Source organism: Notamacropus eugenii, chromosome 1 (genome assembly GCF_028372415.1).
Source record: "Notamacropus eugenii isolate mMacEug1 chromosome 1, mMacEug1.pri_v2, whole genome shotgun sequence".
NCBI classification, from domain to species: Eukaryota; Metazoa; Chordata; class Mammalia; order Diprotodontia; family Macropodidae; genus Notamacropus; species Notamacropus eugenii.
In genome coordinates this window covers 343,664,290-343,683,796 of record NC_092872.1, presented here as the reverse complement: position 1 = coordinate 343,683,796, position 19,507 = coordinate 343,664,290, and the positions used below count along the sequence as shown (strand labels likewise).

Genomic DNA, 19,507 nt, shown 5'->3' with positions numbered 1-19,507 from the left:
TTTGATTCCCTTGGACAGCAAGGAGATCAAATCAGTCAATAATTAAAGAAATTAATTCAAGCTATTCATTGGAACATCAAACTCAGGAACTAAAGCTTAAATACTTTGGCCACATCTTGAGAAGATGGGACTCACTGGAAAAGACCCTGACATTTGGAAAGATTGAAGGCAAAAGGAAAAGGGGACATCATAAGATGAGATGGATAGATAGCGTCATGAAAACACAGAACATGAACTTGGACACACTCCAGGAGATAGTGGAGGATAGAAGGGCCTGGGATGCTATGGTCCATGGGGTCACAAAGAGTCAAACAAGGCTAAATGACTGAGCCACAACAATGACAGAAAATCCTAGGGAATCAACAAAGATATTAATTGGGACAATAGCTTCATCAAAATTGCAGGCTCCAAATAAACCCTTAAAAATCAGCAACACATCTATATAACTAAGGGGAGTTAAAAAAAAACCAAACAACTTCTTATGGACCTGACATCCCCTCAAATTATTGTCCTCAATGTTTCCACCTTTTCATTGCCAAACTTTTAATAGTCTACATTCACTGCTCCTACTTTACTGACCACTACTTCTCAACCTCTCACAACCTAATTTTTTATACTGTCCTTATTCAGAAACTATTTTTTGCAAAGTTACCAACAATTTCTTTTATGCCAAACTTGATGTGGTTTTTTTTCTAAGTTCTTATACTTCTTACTTTCTCTGCAGCAATTGACACCTCCTCCCCCTTTTAGGACATTTGTCATCTGAGATTTATACAGAACTTTATGGTTTTACAAAGTATTCCATATTCATGTCCTTACAACAACTCTATGAGGTCATTATGATTCCAATTTTATAAATGAAAAAACTAAGCTAGGTGACACAGTGGATTCAGCTCCAGACATGGAGTCAGGAAGACCTGAATTCAAATCCAGTCTCCAACACTTACTGGCTTTGTTACTCTGGGCAAGCCACTTAACCTGTTTTCCTCAATTTCCTCCTCTATAAAATGGGGATTAATAATATCACCTAGTCCCAGGTGTGAGGCTCAAATGAGATAAAAATTGTAAAGTACTTAGCACAGTACCTGTCATATATTAAGTCCATATAAATGCTAGCTATGTAGCTAGTAAAAACTTATGCTGAGGTACAGTTTTCTCTAAGGCAAAATATTTTAATAACAGGGACTAGTACACTGTTAGTAAAATGGTCACACTGGCACCTCAGCAAAAGCCAAGGACTTAAACACCATCAATTAATTAGTTAGGTGAGCAGTAACCAATAAATTGAGTCAAGGGTCTTACTGGATGACCAGAGATCCAGAGGGAGGCCTGACAAGGTCTTTCAAACCCAGGTGTGTCTTCTTTCTGATTGACTTGACTACACCATTTGAACCTCTCCTAGCAAAGGCTAGACCATCCCAAATGGCAGACAGGTGGGTGGGTTGGGAGGGGTGGATTGGGAGGTGGGAATAATCCTCAAGTGATGGGATTAATCTGTAGCTGGGGGGAAGTGGGCTGACCTGCAGGTGTATACCCCTCTCTTCCTTGTTTTTGCTTGCTATCCAGTCATTTTTAGTCTTGTCTGACTATGACTCCATTTGGTGCTTTCATGGCAAATAACTGAAGTTATTTCCTTCTCCAATTCACTTTATAGATGAGGAAACTGAAGCAAACAGGGTTAAGCGATTTGCCCAGGGTCACAAAGCTAGTGTCTGAGTCAAGAAAATGAGCCTTCCTGACTCCTGGCCTAGCACTCCATGCACTTCACTATGTAACTGCTCTGACACTTAAGGAATGCTCATTGCTTTATGAGACCCAGCTACCTCTGGCAATATTAGCTAGAAAAACAAAACCCATTTCAATCAAGTCCCTCCTTCTGGCTTGGACTCCCCCTTGGAGATCAGCTCACTCCCAACTTTGGAAAGGAGAAGCAAGGACAGTAGAGTCAACCCTTGGGGAGGGCCTAGCCCAAGCTGGTTCACTCTTTATAACAAGCATCCCACTTGGGCAGTGGCAGCCCAAGGTGGTTAAAGAACAGGTGTGTTACAGGCTTGGGGTGATCCCATTACTAGATCAAGGCCTTTAGTAACTGCCCGGTGAGCTAAACTGAGAAGTGGAGTCTGATAAAATGGGGGAAATTATGGATTAGAGAGGAATATAATACAGTGTCATAATACTACTTTTCCTCAGCAGTTATACGCCTGTAGTTAGACATCCAGTAATTGTCAGTGTGAAGCCCACTACCCCACCACTCTTTTCCCAGCCTAATTTGCTAGGTCATCCTGCCTCAGACTTAGCATGACTATCTTCCAAGTTTCTTTTCCAGACCCTCATCTTTCCTCTAACTACACCCTCTCTAGTCCTCTGCTCAACTCAGGTGCATTTAATAATCATCTCTTTGCCGATGACATCCAAATCCTTCTCCAGTACAGTGCTCTGCATATACTACTAGACTTGTAGTAAACAGATGTTGAATAGAATTGAATTCTACCCTAATTTGTGTGGAACATCAATTGTTCACTCCCTGTGTCTGACCTTTCCACCCAGAAGTTGCATGAGCATCTCAAACCCTACACACCCAAGCCAAGACCCAATCAGTCTATCTCCACTCTACAATCACCCTCCTTTCCGGAAGGCCCCATTTCTGTTGGACGTCCCAAGGTGTGAAATGCAAGTAGCTAGCAGCCCGGCCGGGACTAAGGCTTCCTCGAGGACCCCAGTGTAGAGATGGGAGGCTGGGGGAGGGGAGGGAGAAAGGCCAGCTTGGGCCTGGGAGTGGTGAGGCGGGTGCTGAGTAGGTGCGTGGGCGGCTGGGCCCTGAGGTGGAGCTCCAGACAGCCCCTCCCAGGCCTCCCTCCGGCACTGGGTGCCGCAGAGGGTCCGAGCGTCCAGCCTGGAGCCTCCCCCGGAGTCCGACATGTTGCCGCAGCGCACGTACGTCCGGCATCCGAGGCGGCCCGGGAGAAGACTGAACTACACCCCGCCACCGCCCGGGCCCAGCCGCGGCTTCCCTGAGCCCCAGCCCCGCGACGCGCCCTTCCGAGGTAGGCCCGCTCGACCCCAGGGGGTAAGGATAGAGACCGCCCCTGACCTCCCGGGACACGAAACCGGCCAATGCCACGGAACCCGGGTGAAAGCCTCCAGTCTGCGGAGAAAGGCGGGAGCGACTTGGCCCTGCCTCTGGCCAAGCCAGTGCCCCCACCCCACCCCCCAAGGCCGTCCTCCTTCCCCTCTTCTCATCTCCCACTCTTCCCCTCTCCTCCTTCCCAGTCTCCCTGCTTCTCCCTTTTCCTTTACTCTCCTCCCTTGCTCCCTTTTCTTCTCTCTGCCCTTCACCTTTCCTCCTTCCATCCCTCCCTTTTCTCTTTCCCATTCCTCCCTCTTTTGTCTTCTTTCTCCGTCCTCATCCTCACCTCCATCTTTTCTCCCTCCCGCTCCCCTGCTTCTTCCCTTTTTTTCTTTCCCTTTCTCCTTCCCATTTCTTAGCCTTCGTAATTTCCGTCCCTCTTCCTCCTTTTCCCTGTTCTCCTTTTCCTCCTCCATTTTCTTATCTTTCCCCTCCTACCTTTTCACCTGCTCTCCTCCCCTTTTCTCCCTCCTTTTCCCTTCATCGTTCTTCTCCTCATGTTTTCTTTGTTTCTCGGAGAATTTTAGAATTGGAGAGGACTTCAACAGCCCTTCAGTTCATCTCTTCCTGCCTACCCCACCCCCAAGAAAAGTATATCCTCTACACTATAGCTAAGCAATCATCTACATTCTTCTTGAAGACCTGTGGTGAGAGAAAAGTCATCATCCCTTAATACCATTACACTTTTGGATAGTTATAGTTGGTTATAAAGCTGTGCCCGTTTCCTAAAATCAAGTCCAAATTTCCCTGTTTGCAAAGTCCATCTTTGTTCCTTCCTGGCCCTTTGGGGTCAAACATAACAAATCTAATTCTTAGATAGACATGACAGCCCCTTGAGATACTTGAAGACAATCTATCCCCAGAAAAGTTCTCTTCTACAGACTAAGATGCCCAACGAATGTTTATTGATCATTTTTTTTCTGGAGCTGCCCTAAGTTCTAGGATCAAAGAAGCGAAAGGTCATCGTCTTCTTCATTGTCTTCTCTCCATTCTCTCCCTCCTCTCTCTCCCTCTCTCTCTCTCTCTCTCTCTCTCTCTCTCTCTCTCTCTCTCTCTCTCTCTCTCTCTCTTTCTTTCTCTCTCTCTCTCTCTCTCTCTCTCTCTCTCTCAAAACTCAATTCCCTTCTAATGTTCATGTGACTTGAATTCAGGTGCCATCATTCTGGTTATCTTGCTATGGATTCTCTCCAATTCATCAAGATACCCTTAATTTGTGGCTCCCAGAACTGAAAACAATACTCCAGATGTGTGACGAGGGCAAAGTACAGAGACTATCACCACTTTCTGGAATGTCTCTCTATGAAGCTCTTTTTGTATTGCCTTTCATATTGCTCACTCTTAATGAGATTGCAATTCAATAAATCATCTTTTTCATATAAAGTCTTCTAATGATACGTTCTCCCATCCTATATTTGTGAAGTTGATTTTTTGAACTCAAATATAAGATTTATTTATTCCTATTGAATTTTGCCTTCTTAGATTCAAACCAGTGCTCTACCCTGTCAATATCTTTTTGGATTCTGACTCTCAACTGAGTATATTAGGTATCACATCCAGCTTTGTGACATTTGAAAATTGAATTAGCATGCTATCTGTACTTTTTTTTCCAAATATTTCATAAAAATATCAAATAGCACAGAAGCATAGGACCAAACAGAGATCCCTAGCACACTCATGGAGACTTCCTGTTAAATTGGCATTGAACCATTAAGTCTGTTCTTTGCATTTCTGGTCATTTAGCCAGTACCAAATCCATATACTGGTATTATCATCTGAAAACATTTCTCTTATCTTTTTTAAAAATGATAATAGTATGTTTTAACAAAACCTAGATAAATCCACAATTTTCTAATCTACTAGTTCAGTAAATTTGTTCCCCAAAAATGTGTAGTTTAGTTTGTCATGACCTATCCTTGATGAAACCACACCGAATCTTGGTAATAGTCGCTTCCTTTCCTAGCTGTTCACCTTTAATTATGTATTCTAGAATTGTACTGGAAATTCAGGTAAAGCCCCACTGGTCTAGAATTTGCATATTCTTTTCTCTTCCCTCTTGAAAACTTGAACCATTTGCCCCTTTCCAGTACTGTAGTTCTTCTCACAGTTTCCAAGATTTATTGATCACTGACAGTGGCTTAGCAATCTTAACTGCCAGTTCTTTCAGTATTCAAATGTATAAAAACTCATTTGAGCCAAGTGACTTGAATTCATGAAGGACAAGTAGGTCTTTTCCTCTTTTTCTCTCTTCTTACTTAGCTCATATATCAGTTCTGTGCTAAACATTTTTGTTTGGTCATTTCCATTGCCATGGTCATTCTTGGTCAAGTAACAAAAGCAAAGTATGACACCTCTGCTTTCTCCTAGTTGTTGGTTACCATCATCACTTCTTCCCTTAAATAATGACCCTATCTATTCTCTTTTCTTTTTTCTTTTCCCCAAATTGTCAACCAGAATTCATTTTTCTTTCTTGAGCTTTTCTTGCCCCTCTTAGCTCTATGTCATACTTTTATTCTTTCTTTAAGTTCTTTGAGATATAGGCCGAGTTGTGTGTTATCTGTGAGTGAAAGGGTAAGTACAATTTATTGCCTTCAATCAATCAATAAGCATTTATTAAGCATACTAAGTGCTGAGGATACAAAAAGAGACAAGAAACAATCCCTGCCCCTAAAGAGTTTGCGATCTAATTGGGGAGACAGCATGCAAACAAATATATACAAAGCAAATTATATACAGGATAAAAAGGAAATGATTTACAGAGGGAAGGCACTGGAATTAAGAGGGGTTGGGGAAGGCTTCCTGTAGAAGGTGGAATTTTAGTTGGGACTTAAAGATTACCAAGGAGGTAAATAGTATCAACTGAACCAAAACTGACCTCTAACCTGGAAATGGCCAGAACTGAACAGAGCAGGCCAGAGGCAGGTGTGTCAGGGATTAAAGAGAAGTTTAAATTCAGAGAGAGGAAAACATTTGCAAATAGAAATCTTCCTCACTTCCTGACCAGGAGGGCTTAACACGCTGAGGCAAGGTGAGTGTATATGCCTGGGTCCTGTAGGAAGACTCCAAGTTGATTGTCTCACAGTGGGGTGCAGAACCAGAGTTAGTGTGGGGGGAACAGGAGTGAAGTACTTGGTTTGGTGCACTTAGCTGTTACAAGAAACAGGGATTGTGAGCATGTCAAGAGGTGTGATGCAATGGCTTTAGGCTACAATATGTTGACTGTCAGGTCCCTGGGAAACAGAGGGCAGTGAACACTTTGTGTTGGTCAAAGCTATAGGCTTTGCCAGAGGGTGAGATTATCCATAGCACAAAAGATTATTGTTATGCCAAGCTCAGGGAACAACCTGCTTGCTGGGCCTTAGCTCTGGGAAACAGGGTGTCTTCAAATATCATGACAATACAGTGGAGGAGGGAAAATATCCCAGGCATGGGGTGCAGCCAGAGAAAATGCCCAGAGCCAAGAGATGGAGTATCTTGTTTCTGGAGCAGCCTGGAGGCCAGTGTCACTGGATTAAAGAATATGTGTTGGAGAATAGGGTGTAAGATGACTGGAAAAGTAGGTAGGGGCTAAGTTATAAAGAGCTTTGAATGCCACACAGAGCATTTTATGTTTGCTTCTGGAGGAAATAAAAAGCCACTGGAGAGAAATCCAGGATGACTCCTAGATGACAAGCCTGAAGGACTAGGAGGATGATTTTGTCCTCTGTAATAATAGGGAAGGGGAGAGGGGAGAAGAGAAGATTTAAGGGGAAGGAAAATTCATTCTGTTTTGGACATAGTAAGTTTAAGAGTGTACTTGAACATGCAGTTCAAGATGTCAGAAAGGCAGTTGGAGATAGGAGATCTGAGATTGGCCAAGAGATTGGGGTAGGAAAAGTAGATGTGAGAATTATCAGCATAGAAGTGGTAATTAAATCCATGGGAGCTGAGGAGATCACCAAGTGAACTAGTATAGAGGGAGAAAATAAGAGGGCCTAGGACAGAACCCTGAAGGATACTTAGGAGATCCAGCAAAGGAGGCAAAAAAGGAGAGGTCACATAGGAGGAAAAAAGGAGAAAATGGGTGTCCTGGAAATCTAGAGAGAAGAGAGTGTCAAGTAGAGAATGATCAATGATGTCACAGGCTACAGAAAGGTCTAGGAGAATGAGAATTGTGGGCCATAGTTCCAAATTGCTTTTCAGAATGGCTGGAAATTCACAGGCCCACCAACAGTGCATTCGATTGGGTGAGATTGTTTTCTGGCAGTTTTCCAATAATTGTCAATTTCTACCCCACCCCCTTTTTTCCCCTGTAAAACCCTTCTTCAGTTTCCTTTAGGAATACATCATCATCTCTAACAATTCAAACTGTGCAACTTCATTCTTCAAGTTCTATCATCTTCTCTTCCAAAAACAGCCTACATTTTGAGCCCATAACAGTTATTTTCCTGAGGCAGAAATACAAATATCCCATTGAGTGTAGGTGATTACAAAATTAGTCCTACTTGCAATACTGATTGAGATTTTTAGCCTTTTTTAAACTACCTGCAAGTATTAATTGTTGTGTTCATCCTTCATTTTCAAAGACCATGACATCAGAAAAATGATGACATGACTTGCACTTGACTTGATTTTGAGTGAGGGAGGGCTGTGCAAGATCACCAGCCTCACTTTCTCCACATGAGCCATCTGGATCCAGTGACTAGATATTCATCAGGATGACTGGAGATGGCCCAGGATGCAATGGGAGACTTTAGCCTTTTCAGGTACTCACTTAGGGGAGGTAATGCCCATTGAGTGAATAGGCCTCTTTAGAAGTAGTCAGGGAATAGCCCTTTTAATGAGCAAAAGAAAAAAAAATGAAATCACACTGGGAGGGAAAGAGAAAGTGTTGCTATTGATAATCACTGTAATTCAACCATTAAGTGGAACTTGGGCAGGGATCTATTGTTGTCCAACCTATGGCCTTCCGAGTACACTGGGTTTAAGATTTTGGGAATGACAAGGAAGGAGGGAGGGAGGGAAGGAAGGAAGGAAGGAAGGAAGGAAGGAAGGAAGGAAGGAAGGAAGGAAGGAAGGAAGGAAGGAAGAAATTGCTTCCAGTATTAATACAGTATTAGTTACTCCCACCTGAAGACCTCATTAAGTCCCTTTAAAAAAATTTGTTATTCTGAATTTGATAAGCATGAATATTGCCATATACAAAGAACAGAAAGAAGATTGCATATGAAACTATAAGTCATTTGTTATGGTTTTTAAAAATCCTATAAGAAATTTAATACATTATTTTCAAAGATATCCTACTTGTCAGTGTCTCTTTATGAATTGTTTTCTGTGCCTTTTTTTTTGGATAAATATATCAATGATCCTCTTTTCTTTCTTTTGTTCTTATTGGCATCATTATTGAACTACAGGGCCCTGCAAATGGAGGCCACTCCTGACTTTAAAAAAATTCTTTGTGATAAGCATAATCAAACAAAAAAATGCACACACTGAATAGATCCAAAAATATACTTTTTCTGTAACTTGAGGTCATCCAGGCTCTGTCAGAAAGTCAAAAACATGATTCATCACCAATCCTCAATAGCAGTTATCAATGAAATTTAACAAAAACTAAACCAAGCCATGTTTCTCTGAGCAAGATAACACTTAACACTTTATTATCAAGGCTGGTAACCTAAGAAAAAGATGGTTCAGTGACTTGCCTCCATTTATGCCACAGACCCTGAGCAAAGGACAGCTCTGTTTTTATAGGTTTTGGAGGGTACCAAACAAAGAACAGAACAGGGTGGTTTACATTACGGGGTTAAGGGCAACATGATGGGTTACATAGGTGAGGCACAGAGAGTAATATGATTGATTGGAAGTTTGGTAATGAGGGGCTAAGCAACAGCCCTCTTCTTGCCCCCATGACTAAGAAATGTTCATTTTTTGAGTCCACCTGCAAGATAGTGCTCCAGACTTTTTGGACAGCAAACTAAACATCATTGAAGGGTAGCTTAGTGGTAGAAAGATATTAGGCCCAAGTCCCTTATGGCAAATTGTATCCCCTAAGGTTAGCTAAATTCCTTGAGGCAAGGATAGAATAGTGTAATTAGCTAGAGAATCAGATTTCTAAACTGACCATTTCAGGCCAACTGAATTCTGAACTAAGTTCAGAGACAGAGACCCATGACTAAAATAGTTACAGGGGCAAAATCAATTAACTGTAAATAGGATCAATAAAAGAAATGATAGAATCAATCTTGATCATTTCAGTTCCCCCTCCCATCAGTGAGACAGCTATGTCTCATATCTTTTATCTATAAATTAATCCTATAAGATCTCTAATATAAGCATTGCCAGTAGGACATACTCATGTAAGTGTTACCTGTCAGGACAGGCTTTAACATAGTGACTAATGAGAAAACTCAGCAAACATAGATACAGTGTAACAACAATATACAATAACATTAACCAACATTAAGTTTCCTAGTGTCCCAGTAACCTGCTGCCAATGTCTGTTTAATGAACACATTTCATCTTGAATCTCAGATGTCCTTTGTAGCTGTCTGGTCTTCTAAAAGTATCTTATCTTGGGCATTCTGAAATAGGTCTTATTCTCAAGGTAGTTCTGAGTGGGGCTGCTCTCCAGTAGATTTGCTCCTCTGATTCTTAGTCTTTGTAGAGTCTTAGATATTTCTACTAAAATCTTTTGCAAAACAAATTTCAATACATTTTAGCACAGCTTCTTAAATTCTACTTCTTCAATAATCAGTTAAACCAGCTCAAACCTTGTATTTCTAATCTTACTAGCAATAGAACTATAAGAAGAATATCAATTAGGAACTCATAGTTCACTTGAAACTTCAGATAACTTAAGTTTTTACATACCCCCTTGCTCTTTCTCTTTTTATCCAAACTCTGTACTTGATGGAAACACTGTCAACAACAGGCTGAAGAATTGTTTTTTTAAAAATCTATGGAAACTTGACTTGTAAAATGAACATATGTGACCAAAAAATTTAATACTTGTCAAAGTAGACATATAAGGTAGGACTAAATGCCTGTCTAAATTGGCATTAATTCCATTATCATTTAACTTCCTGTGGTGTGAAATAGAAAACTGTTACATTGATATCATTAAGAACTCCAAATTGCAGCTGAGAAAAATCAAAAGCTAAATATTTTGAAATGCCACAGAAAGCAGAGTTCATAAAGCCTTTTAGATTTCTGAAAACTTTTTAAATTACTAATTTAATTAATTAATCTTTAATCTAATTTTAATTAATTAATTTTTAGTTTGGTTTAGATTAATTTAATTAATTTTTACATTAAATTTAAATGACAAATCTAGTCATTTGATCTTGTTGCTAACCATTTTTACTCCAATTATTTTTCTACTTTAATTCCAAATTATTCAGAACTCTAATTCCAATTCCCTCCTTAGCAGGAGTAGAGACAGATAAGGATTTAATCCATATATAACAACACACTTTGTAAGTAGATGATTTTGACTACACAAATGAATTTACTTCAAAGTTGCTGATTGTACTCCAGTTGTAGCAACAGTCCTGGGAAGGAATGTATAAATATACCGAGTAATTAGTTTCAAATTGTATACAGAGAACAATCTACATAAAATGAATTGTCTTATAGTAAAACATGTTTGCATATTGGGCATGCCACACACAGGTATTGATCCAAAATTAAATAATAAACTTGAGTAAAAATGGATTTCACTTTGAAGTACTGCAAAATAGTTGATAAACCACTCTTCTCTAAAATAACTGATTGCACTGAAATTCTTTTCTTTAACACAAAACAGAAGATATTTATGATTTTGACACTAATTTGCAGATATATTTCTATCTAGCTATATATTAATATATGGACATTATATACTAATATATTGTGCTAATATATTAGTACATAATATATAATAATATATAATTTTATGGATATTATATATACTCATATGTAGATATATGTGTATACTAATTAATAGATATACATCCACAACTTCTTACATCATTGTCTAATTATTCCCAAATCATTCTGAGATATTACAAGATATATATGAATATATAACTATTAATAGGCAGATAATAAGCTGAAATATCTAACTACAATTCCAGATTGAAAAAGTTTGGTGCAGAAGTTATAAAGTATTACAACAAGAATTCACAGCTTAACTTGCCATGGTTAGAGAGATTTACCACGAAAGGAAGGAGCAGAGACGTAAGTATAACAGCATCAATACTAGCCCTCCAGGCCTAAGCCCAAGGGCACAGAATGATTTGACATATCTATAATGGATAAAGCATGCTTAGTTCTGTTTGATTTCAGATAAGAGTCATAGTTAACAACCAATTATATAACAGAATTCCACCAAATGTAGAGGGTCTAATATTCCTATTCAAAATGGAAGTATCTCAATGGGGAAACTAAATCAAGAGGATCTTACCTTAGACCTTGCCAGAGCTGTTCTCTTGACCTTTCCCAAAGACAGACATTTCATTTACTTATACAGTTCTCAAACTGTACTCCCTTTGAGTAGCTTGTGGTATTTTCCTTGAGTGGTAGAATACTGACTTAATGATCAATCAGACAGTCATACCTGAAATCAAAACTTAGAATAATAATCAGATTACAGTGCCATGAGATTTTACCTCAAATAACAAGTTTCACTAATCACACTTAGGGGTCGATACAGTTATTATTTTTCACATGCTGTTGCAATAAATAAACTAGAAATTAAAATTTACCAGTCCTTCAAAAACTCACAGAACATTTGTTTTGCTCATTCTGCTTCTCTGGTTTAAACATCCTGGTGTAAAAGCAATCAATAAAATAATTATATTCTGTAATTTCACACAGACAATGAACATATGATAATTTACTCAAAAAGAATACTTTAGGGGAAAAAAACTGAAACTATTTTACATACTAACAGCTGTTTTCTTAAGTTATTGTATATTAACCCCTTAAACAAAATTAAATCCCTAAGACTAAAGCCTGTTTAAAAATATTTGGTTCAAGGTGTAACTTCAATATATAGTATTCCAGGTACAGCTTCATAATTTTATAATTACATATCACATGAAATATTTCTGCACTATAAACAAACTTAAAAATTTTCCTCTTTGGCAAGAAGTGTTATTAATGGAGAAAGGGAACAGGATCCCTTTCTTAAGTAAAGAAAGTTGCAGATTCTTTCACAGGGCTGATAAGGTTTCATGACCCAGCTGAACTTGGCAGGTTTACAAATAAGGAGAGTTTTACAAGGTTTTTTTTTTCTTTTCCATAACGTAAGCAATCATCATTGTTCCCTTTTAAAATATACCCAATTGGGGGCGGGGCCAAGATGACAGAGTAGAAAGACAGACCTGCTCTAGTTCTCCCCCTGTAGCCCATAAAATACCTGTAAAAAATGATTCTAAACAAATTCTAGAGCAGCAGAAGCCACAAAACAACAGAATGAAAGAGATTCCTAACCCAAGATGGCCTAGAAGGTTGACAGGAAAAGTCTATTGCACTGGGCTAGGGGTGGAGCACACCCTAGCCTGGGCAAGGACAGGACTGGAGCAGGCGTCAGGGTGTGGAATCATGGATAGCAGCTGTGGTTCCCATATTTCTCGATCCACAGATGCCAAAAACAGCTTCAAAGGTCAGTGAGAAAGCTCTTTCATCTGTGTGAGAGGGGTGTGCAGTCTAGCCCTGGCCCCAGGGCAGCAGCAGCTACTGTGGTGGCAGCATCCACTTTTGGAGCCCTCAACCTAAAGAACCTGGGGAAATGGAGTGACTGATCAGGGTCTCAGTCCTGAGTGGTGGTCCTGGAGTGAGAAGGAGCAGTGGCATGGTGGAGCTGGTGGAGACTCTGAAGAGGGAATCCTACTCACAGATCCTCAGCAGAAAAGAGTGTTTGTGGTTATTCCCAGACCAGAGTACTGTCCAGGAGTTCCCTTGATTGTGCCACCTTGGAGGAACTGAGAACTCACAGGTCTCTAGAGTATACCATCCACTTGACAAAGGACTCAAAAGTCAAGTAACTGGTTGGGAAAATGCCCAAAAGAGGGAAAAAAGTAAGACTATAGAAGATTACTTTATTGGTGAAAAGGTATTTTCTTCCATGAGGATGAGAAAGAACAAAGCATACCATCAGAGGAAGATGTAAAAGTCAAGACTTCTACATCCAAAACCTCCCCCCAAAATATGCAGTGGTCTCAGGCCATGGAAGAGCTCAAAAAGGATTTTGAAAATCAAGTAAGAGAGGTAAAGGAAAAATTGGGAGGAGAAATAAGAGCAGTGCAAGAAAAATCATGAAAAGTGAGTCAACAGCTTGCTAAAGGAGACCCAAAAAAATGCTGAAACAAATAACACCTTTAAAAATAGACTAACCCAAATGACAAAAGAGGTCCAAAAAGCCAATGAGGAGAATAATGCTTTAAAAAGCAGAATTAGCCAAATGGAAAAGGAGGTTCAAAAGCTCAGTGAAGAAAATAGTTCTTTAAAAATTAGAATGAAGCATATGGAAGCTAATGACTTCTGAAATTCTGCTGTATGATTGGCTGTTAACTATGACTCTTATCTGAACCCAAACAGAACTAAGGATGCTTTATCCATTATCATTATGTCAAATCATTCTGTACCCTTGAGCTTAGGTGTGGAGGACTAGTATTGATACTGTTATACTTATGTTTCTGTCCTTTTATTTCATAGTGTAGGTGGGGAGGGAGGGAGAGAATATAGAACTCAGAGTTCATATTCAGAGAAACCAAGAAACTATAAAAACAAAACCAAAAGAATAAAAAAATAGAAGACAATGTGAAATATCTCATTGGAAAAACAACTGACCTGGAAAATAGATCCAGGAGAGATAATTTAAAAATTATTGGTCCACCTGAAAACCATGATCAAAAAAAGAGCCTCGACATCGTCTTCCAAGAAATTATTAAGGAAAACTGCCCTGATATTCTAGACCCAGAGGGTAAAATAGAAATGGAAAGAATTCACTGATCACCTCCTGAAAGAAATCTCAAAAGGAAAACTCCTAAGAATATTGTAGCCAAATTCAAGAGTTTTCAGGTAAAGGAGAAAATATTACAAGCAGCCAGAAAGAAACAATTCAAGTATTGTGGAAATACAATCAGGATAACACAGGATTTAGCAGCTTCTACACTAAGGGATTGAAGGGCTTGGAATATGGTATTCCAGAGGTCAAAGGAGATAGGATGAAAACCAAGAATCACCTACCCAGCAAAACTGAATGTAATACTTCAGGTGAAAAAATGGAATATGAATGAAATAGAGAACTTCCAAGCATTCCTGTTGAAAAGACCAGAGCTGAAGAGAAAATTTGGCTTTCAAATACAAGAATCAAGAGAAACATGAAAAGGTAAATAGGAAAGAGAAGCCTTAAGGAACTCATTAAAGCTGAACTGTTTATATTCCTACATGGAAAGATGTTATTTGTAACTCATGAGATCTTTTTTGGTGTTAGGGTAGTTGGAGGGAATATATATGTAGGTGTGTATGAGTATGTATGTATGTTTGTGTATGTTATATGTGTAGATATGTGTATGTACATATATGTGTGTTTATATATACATACATACATACATACATATATAAATATATGGGAGACTAGTAACAAAAGGAAGAGAGATGTGGAATTACCATTTAATCTGGGTGGGTGAATAAACACAAAGGAAGGTGTAGGGGGAACTGGGGTCACTTGAGCCCTACGCTAATCTAAAATAAACAAAAGAGAATATAAATACCCCACATAGATTTTGGTGCAGAAATGCATTAAACTCCATCTAGAAACAGGTAAGGTCACTGTGGGAAAGAGAGTTTAAGAAAAAGGGTGAATTTGGAGGGGGAATAGCAATAGCAAAACAAACTCCAACTTCTGTGGGTGGATATTGAAATGAGGTTCAAAGGAAAGAAAGAAACCTGCCATTAGGGTGTGGTGGAACAATGTAAGGGAAAGAGATAATTATCTATCACAATTCTAGATCAATGGTGTCATACTCAAATAGAAAGAGGTGAGGGTGGGAACTAATCTGTATGTAATCTGCCAAATATTGACTTAGTTTTAAAATGTAATGTTATCTATGTTTTATTCTATTTTAAATTCATTTTATTTTGTTAAATATTTCCTAATTATATTTTAATTTGGTATAGCCTCATATTTGACATTTCTGGTATGGATCATACTCTAAGATAAAAGAAAGTCTGTTAATTGTGTGCATTTTAGAGGGCACAGTAGAAAGTGTGGACAGATCTGGAGACGGACAATGGAAGAATGAGCTAGGTATGAGGAAGCAATTAGCCAAGAATTAGCTTTACAGAAATATCTGGAACATTTCATTACCAATAGAAAAATCATTGTTCACCTTGTACTCTGAATTATGCTTCCTTCTTAACAGTGGGTGTTGGGGGCAGGGAGGGGGAGAATGTTCCCTGTTTTTGTCTTGATTGATGCTAGCAATTAGTGGATCATTTAACAAATTAATCTCTACTGTACCTTCTTTCAAGAAATTTTAAAAGATTTTCATATTTATCTAGGCAACACATTTTTGAAAGAAGGTCTTTTAAGACATTTTGGCCTACTGAAACAAATACATTTTTTATAGTCATCAAACAATTAAGCACTCTGGAAACTTGTATTTTCTACATCTTTTAGTAATTTGTATCATGGTGAAGATGTGAATGCTGAGAAAAATTACTTTGTGAAAATCTATCAGTACCTTTCTAATTAAAAATGTCCTCAATGTATGGGTGTTGATTATTCTCATAAAAATTTCATAAAGCTAGAAAAGTAGGCTTATGAATCATGTTACTCCTATTCCCTTATGGGGGGAGGGGATTGTAATAATAAAATCTTAAGGTTTTTCTGCTTTGGTATTTTCCTGTCTTTCACAAATCAGTCTCTCAAATTGTGCCACTTACAGCATAGACCTCCTCTTTCTGTACTTGGTCTTCTCCCAGCAGTGTACCCTCCTGTTTGTTCATCAGTGCCATTTCTACTTCCTTCAGTAGCACATCTGTGTAGTCAGTATAAGATTAGTGTACAAGTTTGGTGACTTCACTGTCTTCAGTGTGATGAAAAGAGTTTGTTACCTTAATCTTTACTGTCTTTTCCATTTTTATCTATTTTTTTTCCTCCTTCCAGTTTCATCAGTTCCCTCAAGCATGATTTTGCTTAGGTGGATCTCTCACCAAACTTCCTATGAACTTTGTATTTCTCCCACTACTGCTTCTTGTTCTAAATGATATTCTTCATAATCTTTCATCATCCTCCAAAAGATTTTACAAGTTTACATTCTAAACTCGTATTGCTTTCAACTGCTTCTGTTCATCAAGTAAGTCAAGTATTTGATGGAGTAGTTTCTGGACTCTTGGTCTAGGCCAGGGGATGCAAAGGTAAAAATGACATTCCCTTCTCCCAAAAAGCTTCCATGTTTCTGGGGCATACATTATGTTCAGAGGCTGGACAGCTAGGTGGCACAATGGATAGAGTACCAGACCTAAAGTGAGGAAGAGTCATCTTGCTAAGTTCAAATCTGGCCTCAGACATTTACTACCTGTTTGACTCTGGGCAAATCACTTAACCCTGTTTGTCTCAGTTTCCTTGTCTGTAAAATGAACTGCAGAAGGAAATGACAAGTCACTCCAATATTTTTGCCAAGAAAACCCCAAATGGGTTCACAAAGAATCAGATACAACTGAAATGACTGAGCAACAAGAAAAAAGACAGGGTAATTTGAGAAGAAAGTAAAAATTAAATGAATTAGGAAAGACTTCCCAGATGTAAACCTTGAAGGAGTCTGTCAGCTAGACTGAACCAGCTTCTAACCTGTGGTTGGCTGGACTCAAGCAGAGCTTCTAGAGTTAGTAGAGTCAGAAATTTAATTTCAAAGTGAGGGAAATGGCTTACAAGCAAGGAGGCAAACTAGACATGTGCAGGGGCTCAGGCCCTCGCAGGGGGACTCCCTTTAGTATGGGTATATCTCAATACTTATACCAGTGGCTATGCCCTGGTATGCCATTGTGAACTATAGCCCTGGCAATGAGGAGTACTAGCAACAATGTGATGGATTTGATTTGTAGCAGGACTTCATGATCAAAACTTGTCTGACCTCAGAGAACACCAGGTGCTGGTCAAAGCAATACAATGATGATATGGGATTTTACCAGAGGGTGAGATCATTCAGGGGCTGAGTACAAAGAACTGTTATGCCAAGCTCAGGGCCACAGCCTGCTTGCTGGGCCTTAGCTCTGCAAAACAGGGTGTCTCCTAATATTTTGATAAAGCCAAGGTGGATGTAAGGGAGAAGGATGCTGAAGGCTTGAAGGACAACTCATGTTATGGAAAGGAGGCAGTAGATGGATTGCCAAGTTCAAGAAATAGCAAATAGATCAGTTTGGCCAGAGAGTAGAATACGTAAAGGGGAGTAGTGTGAAATAAATGTCTGAAGTTACACTGGAGACAGTTCTAAATGGCTTTAAACACTAGTATGAGAAATTTGCATTTTATCTTTGAGGCTAGAGAGAACTAGAGAAGATTTTTAAATAGGGAAGTGAAATAGTCAGGCCTATGCTTTAGAAAGATTACTTTGGCAGTTTAGTGGAGGATGGACTGGAAAAAAGAAAAGAAAGGAAGTAGGAAAACCATTTGGGAGACTATTGCAATAATCTAGGCAAGAGATTGGAAGGTTTGAATTAGGGTAGTAGCTCTGTGGGTAGAGAGAATGGGACCAATATAATACCAATGCAAAGCACTTACTCTGTGTCATGTGATGGAGACATAATATTCTACTGTTTATGAACCCCTTTGGGGTTTTCTTGGCAAAGACACTGAGAGAGGCGAGGTTTCCATTTCCTTCTCCAGTTCATTTTACAGATGAGGTACTGAGGCAAACAGGGTTAAGTAATTTGCCCAGGGTTACATAGCTGGTATGTGTCTGAGGCTAGATTTGAATCCGGGCCTTCCTCACTCCAGACCCAGCACTCTATCTATTGCACCACCTCACTGACCTTGGCTATAGTTAGGGGATGGGCAATGGGTAGTGATCCAGTAATGTTAATAGTGAGCTATACCACAGCAAGACCAGCAGAAAACAGCATCTCAGAAGCTTAGGGAGAAAAAATGATAAGTAGCTTAGAGATCAGAAAAGTATGGGGACCGAGAAAAAACCATTGGAGTTAGAAATTAAAGTCAGAGATGAACTTGAAGAGAGTAGTTTGCAAGGGGATGAAAAGTTAGATGGTGAAAAAGAAGATATAATGAGTGCAAGTAGATTTTTTTTCTAGTTTAGCTGAGAAAGGGAGAAGAGATAAAGTAGGATAGTCAGGTAAGTAGAGGCTTTTTAATGATGGGGAAGATCTGGGCACATTTGTAGATTATTAAGATGGAGCCCCAGAGTAGGAAGAGGAAAGTATGATCAAATGAGCAAGTTCCTTGAATAGATGGGAGGGGTTGAGATTAAAGATAGAGATGAGAGGGCCCTTGGCAAGAAGGGCCACTTCCTCAGAGACTAAAATAAAGGAAAATATAATGAGGGAAGATGTAGAAGGGTTTTCTGGTGTAGAATGCCTCATCCTGGGTCATCTCCAGTCATCCTGATGAATATCTGGTCACTGGATTCAGATGGCTCTGGAGGAGAAGTGAGGCTAGTGACCTGCACAGCCCTTCCTCACTCAAAACAAAGTCAAGTGCAAGTCATGTCATTATTTCTCTGATGGCATGGTCTTCTTTGGCAACGAAGGACAAATACATGGGGAAGGGATTCAAGTGGAGGGTGTTAATTTCCTAAGTAGAGAAGTGGATGTTTGGAATAGCCACCTTGGGGAGTTAGGATTAATCAGGGAAAAACAAAAGTATTTCTCTGTAGCAATGAAGGCCAATTGAGATTAGATAACAGATTTCTCTAGTGCACCCAAGTCAGTAAGGTTTTGTAATTTTCTGTAACACAGACATAGGAATGAAGAAGTCAGAAAGTGAATATAACCCACACTTGGGGTTTGGCAAGGCATGGTAAGTGACAGCATAATAGGACAAAGGATTCTAGGTTAGAGGACAGTGTGTAATTGAAATGATTAAGTATAGGGCACAGCATGTGAAGGGAAGGATATGAAGTCAGAGTAAGGGAAGAATTGAGGTTCTGGAGATCCAGGTGAGGATAAAGTACAGGTTAAGAAAGAATAAGAAAAAGAAGTGGAAGTATATAAGACTGTGAGGAACTTCAGAGTTCTGATTCCTGGAGGTAAAACAGATATAGGTGATGGTGAAATCAAGGTTATTACTTTTTTTCTGTGCAAAGTTAAGGTCATAGAAGTTGAGGTAGTTGATGAATTGAGAAGTCAGAGTATATGAGGGGACATCAACATGTGTACTTAGGTCTTTAAGTATGGGTG

At 39.2% G+C, this 19,507-nt stretch overlaps 1 protein-coding gene across 3 annotated transcripts in view; it reads left to right on the top strand.

Moving 5' to 3' along the window:
* The first annotated feature begins 2,776 nt into the window (after positions 1-2,776).
* Positions 2,777-19,507, top strand: part of MEIKIN (meiotic kinetochore factor) — a 160,916-nt gene continuing 144,185 nt past the window's right edge. The window contains exons 1-2 of one of the 3 annotated variants that reach the window (XM_072629977.1): positions 2,885-3,044; positions 11,221-11,323. In XM_072629977.1, coding sequence (XP_072486078.1) covers positions 11,284-11,323 — 40 coding nt within the window. In that variant the 5' untranslated portion in view covers positions 2,885-3,044; positions 11,221-11,283. Of the gene's footprint in view, positions 3,045-11,220; positions 11,324-19,507 lie in introns of all 3 variants that reach the window. The other 2 variants (XM_072629978.1, XM_072629976.1) reach the window with 2 other exon arrangements.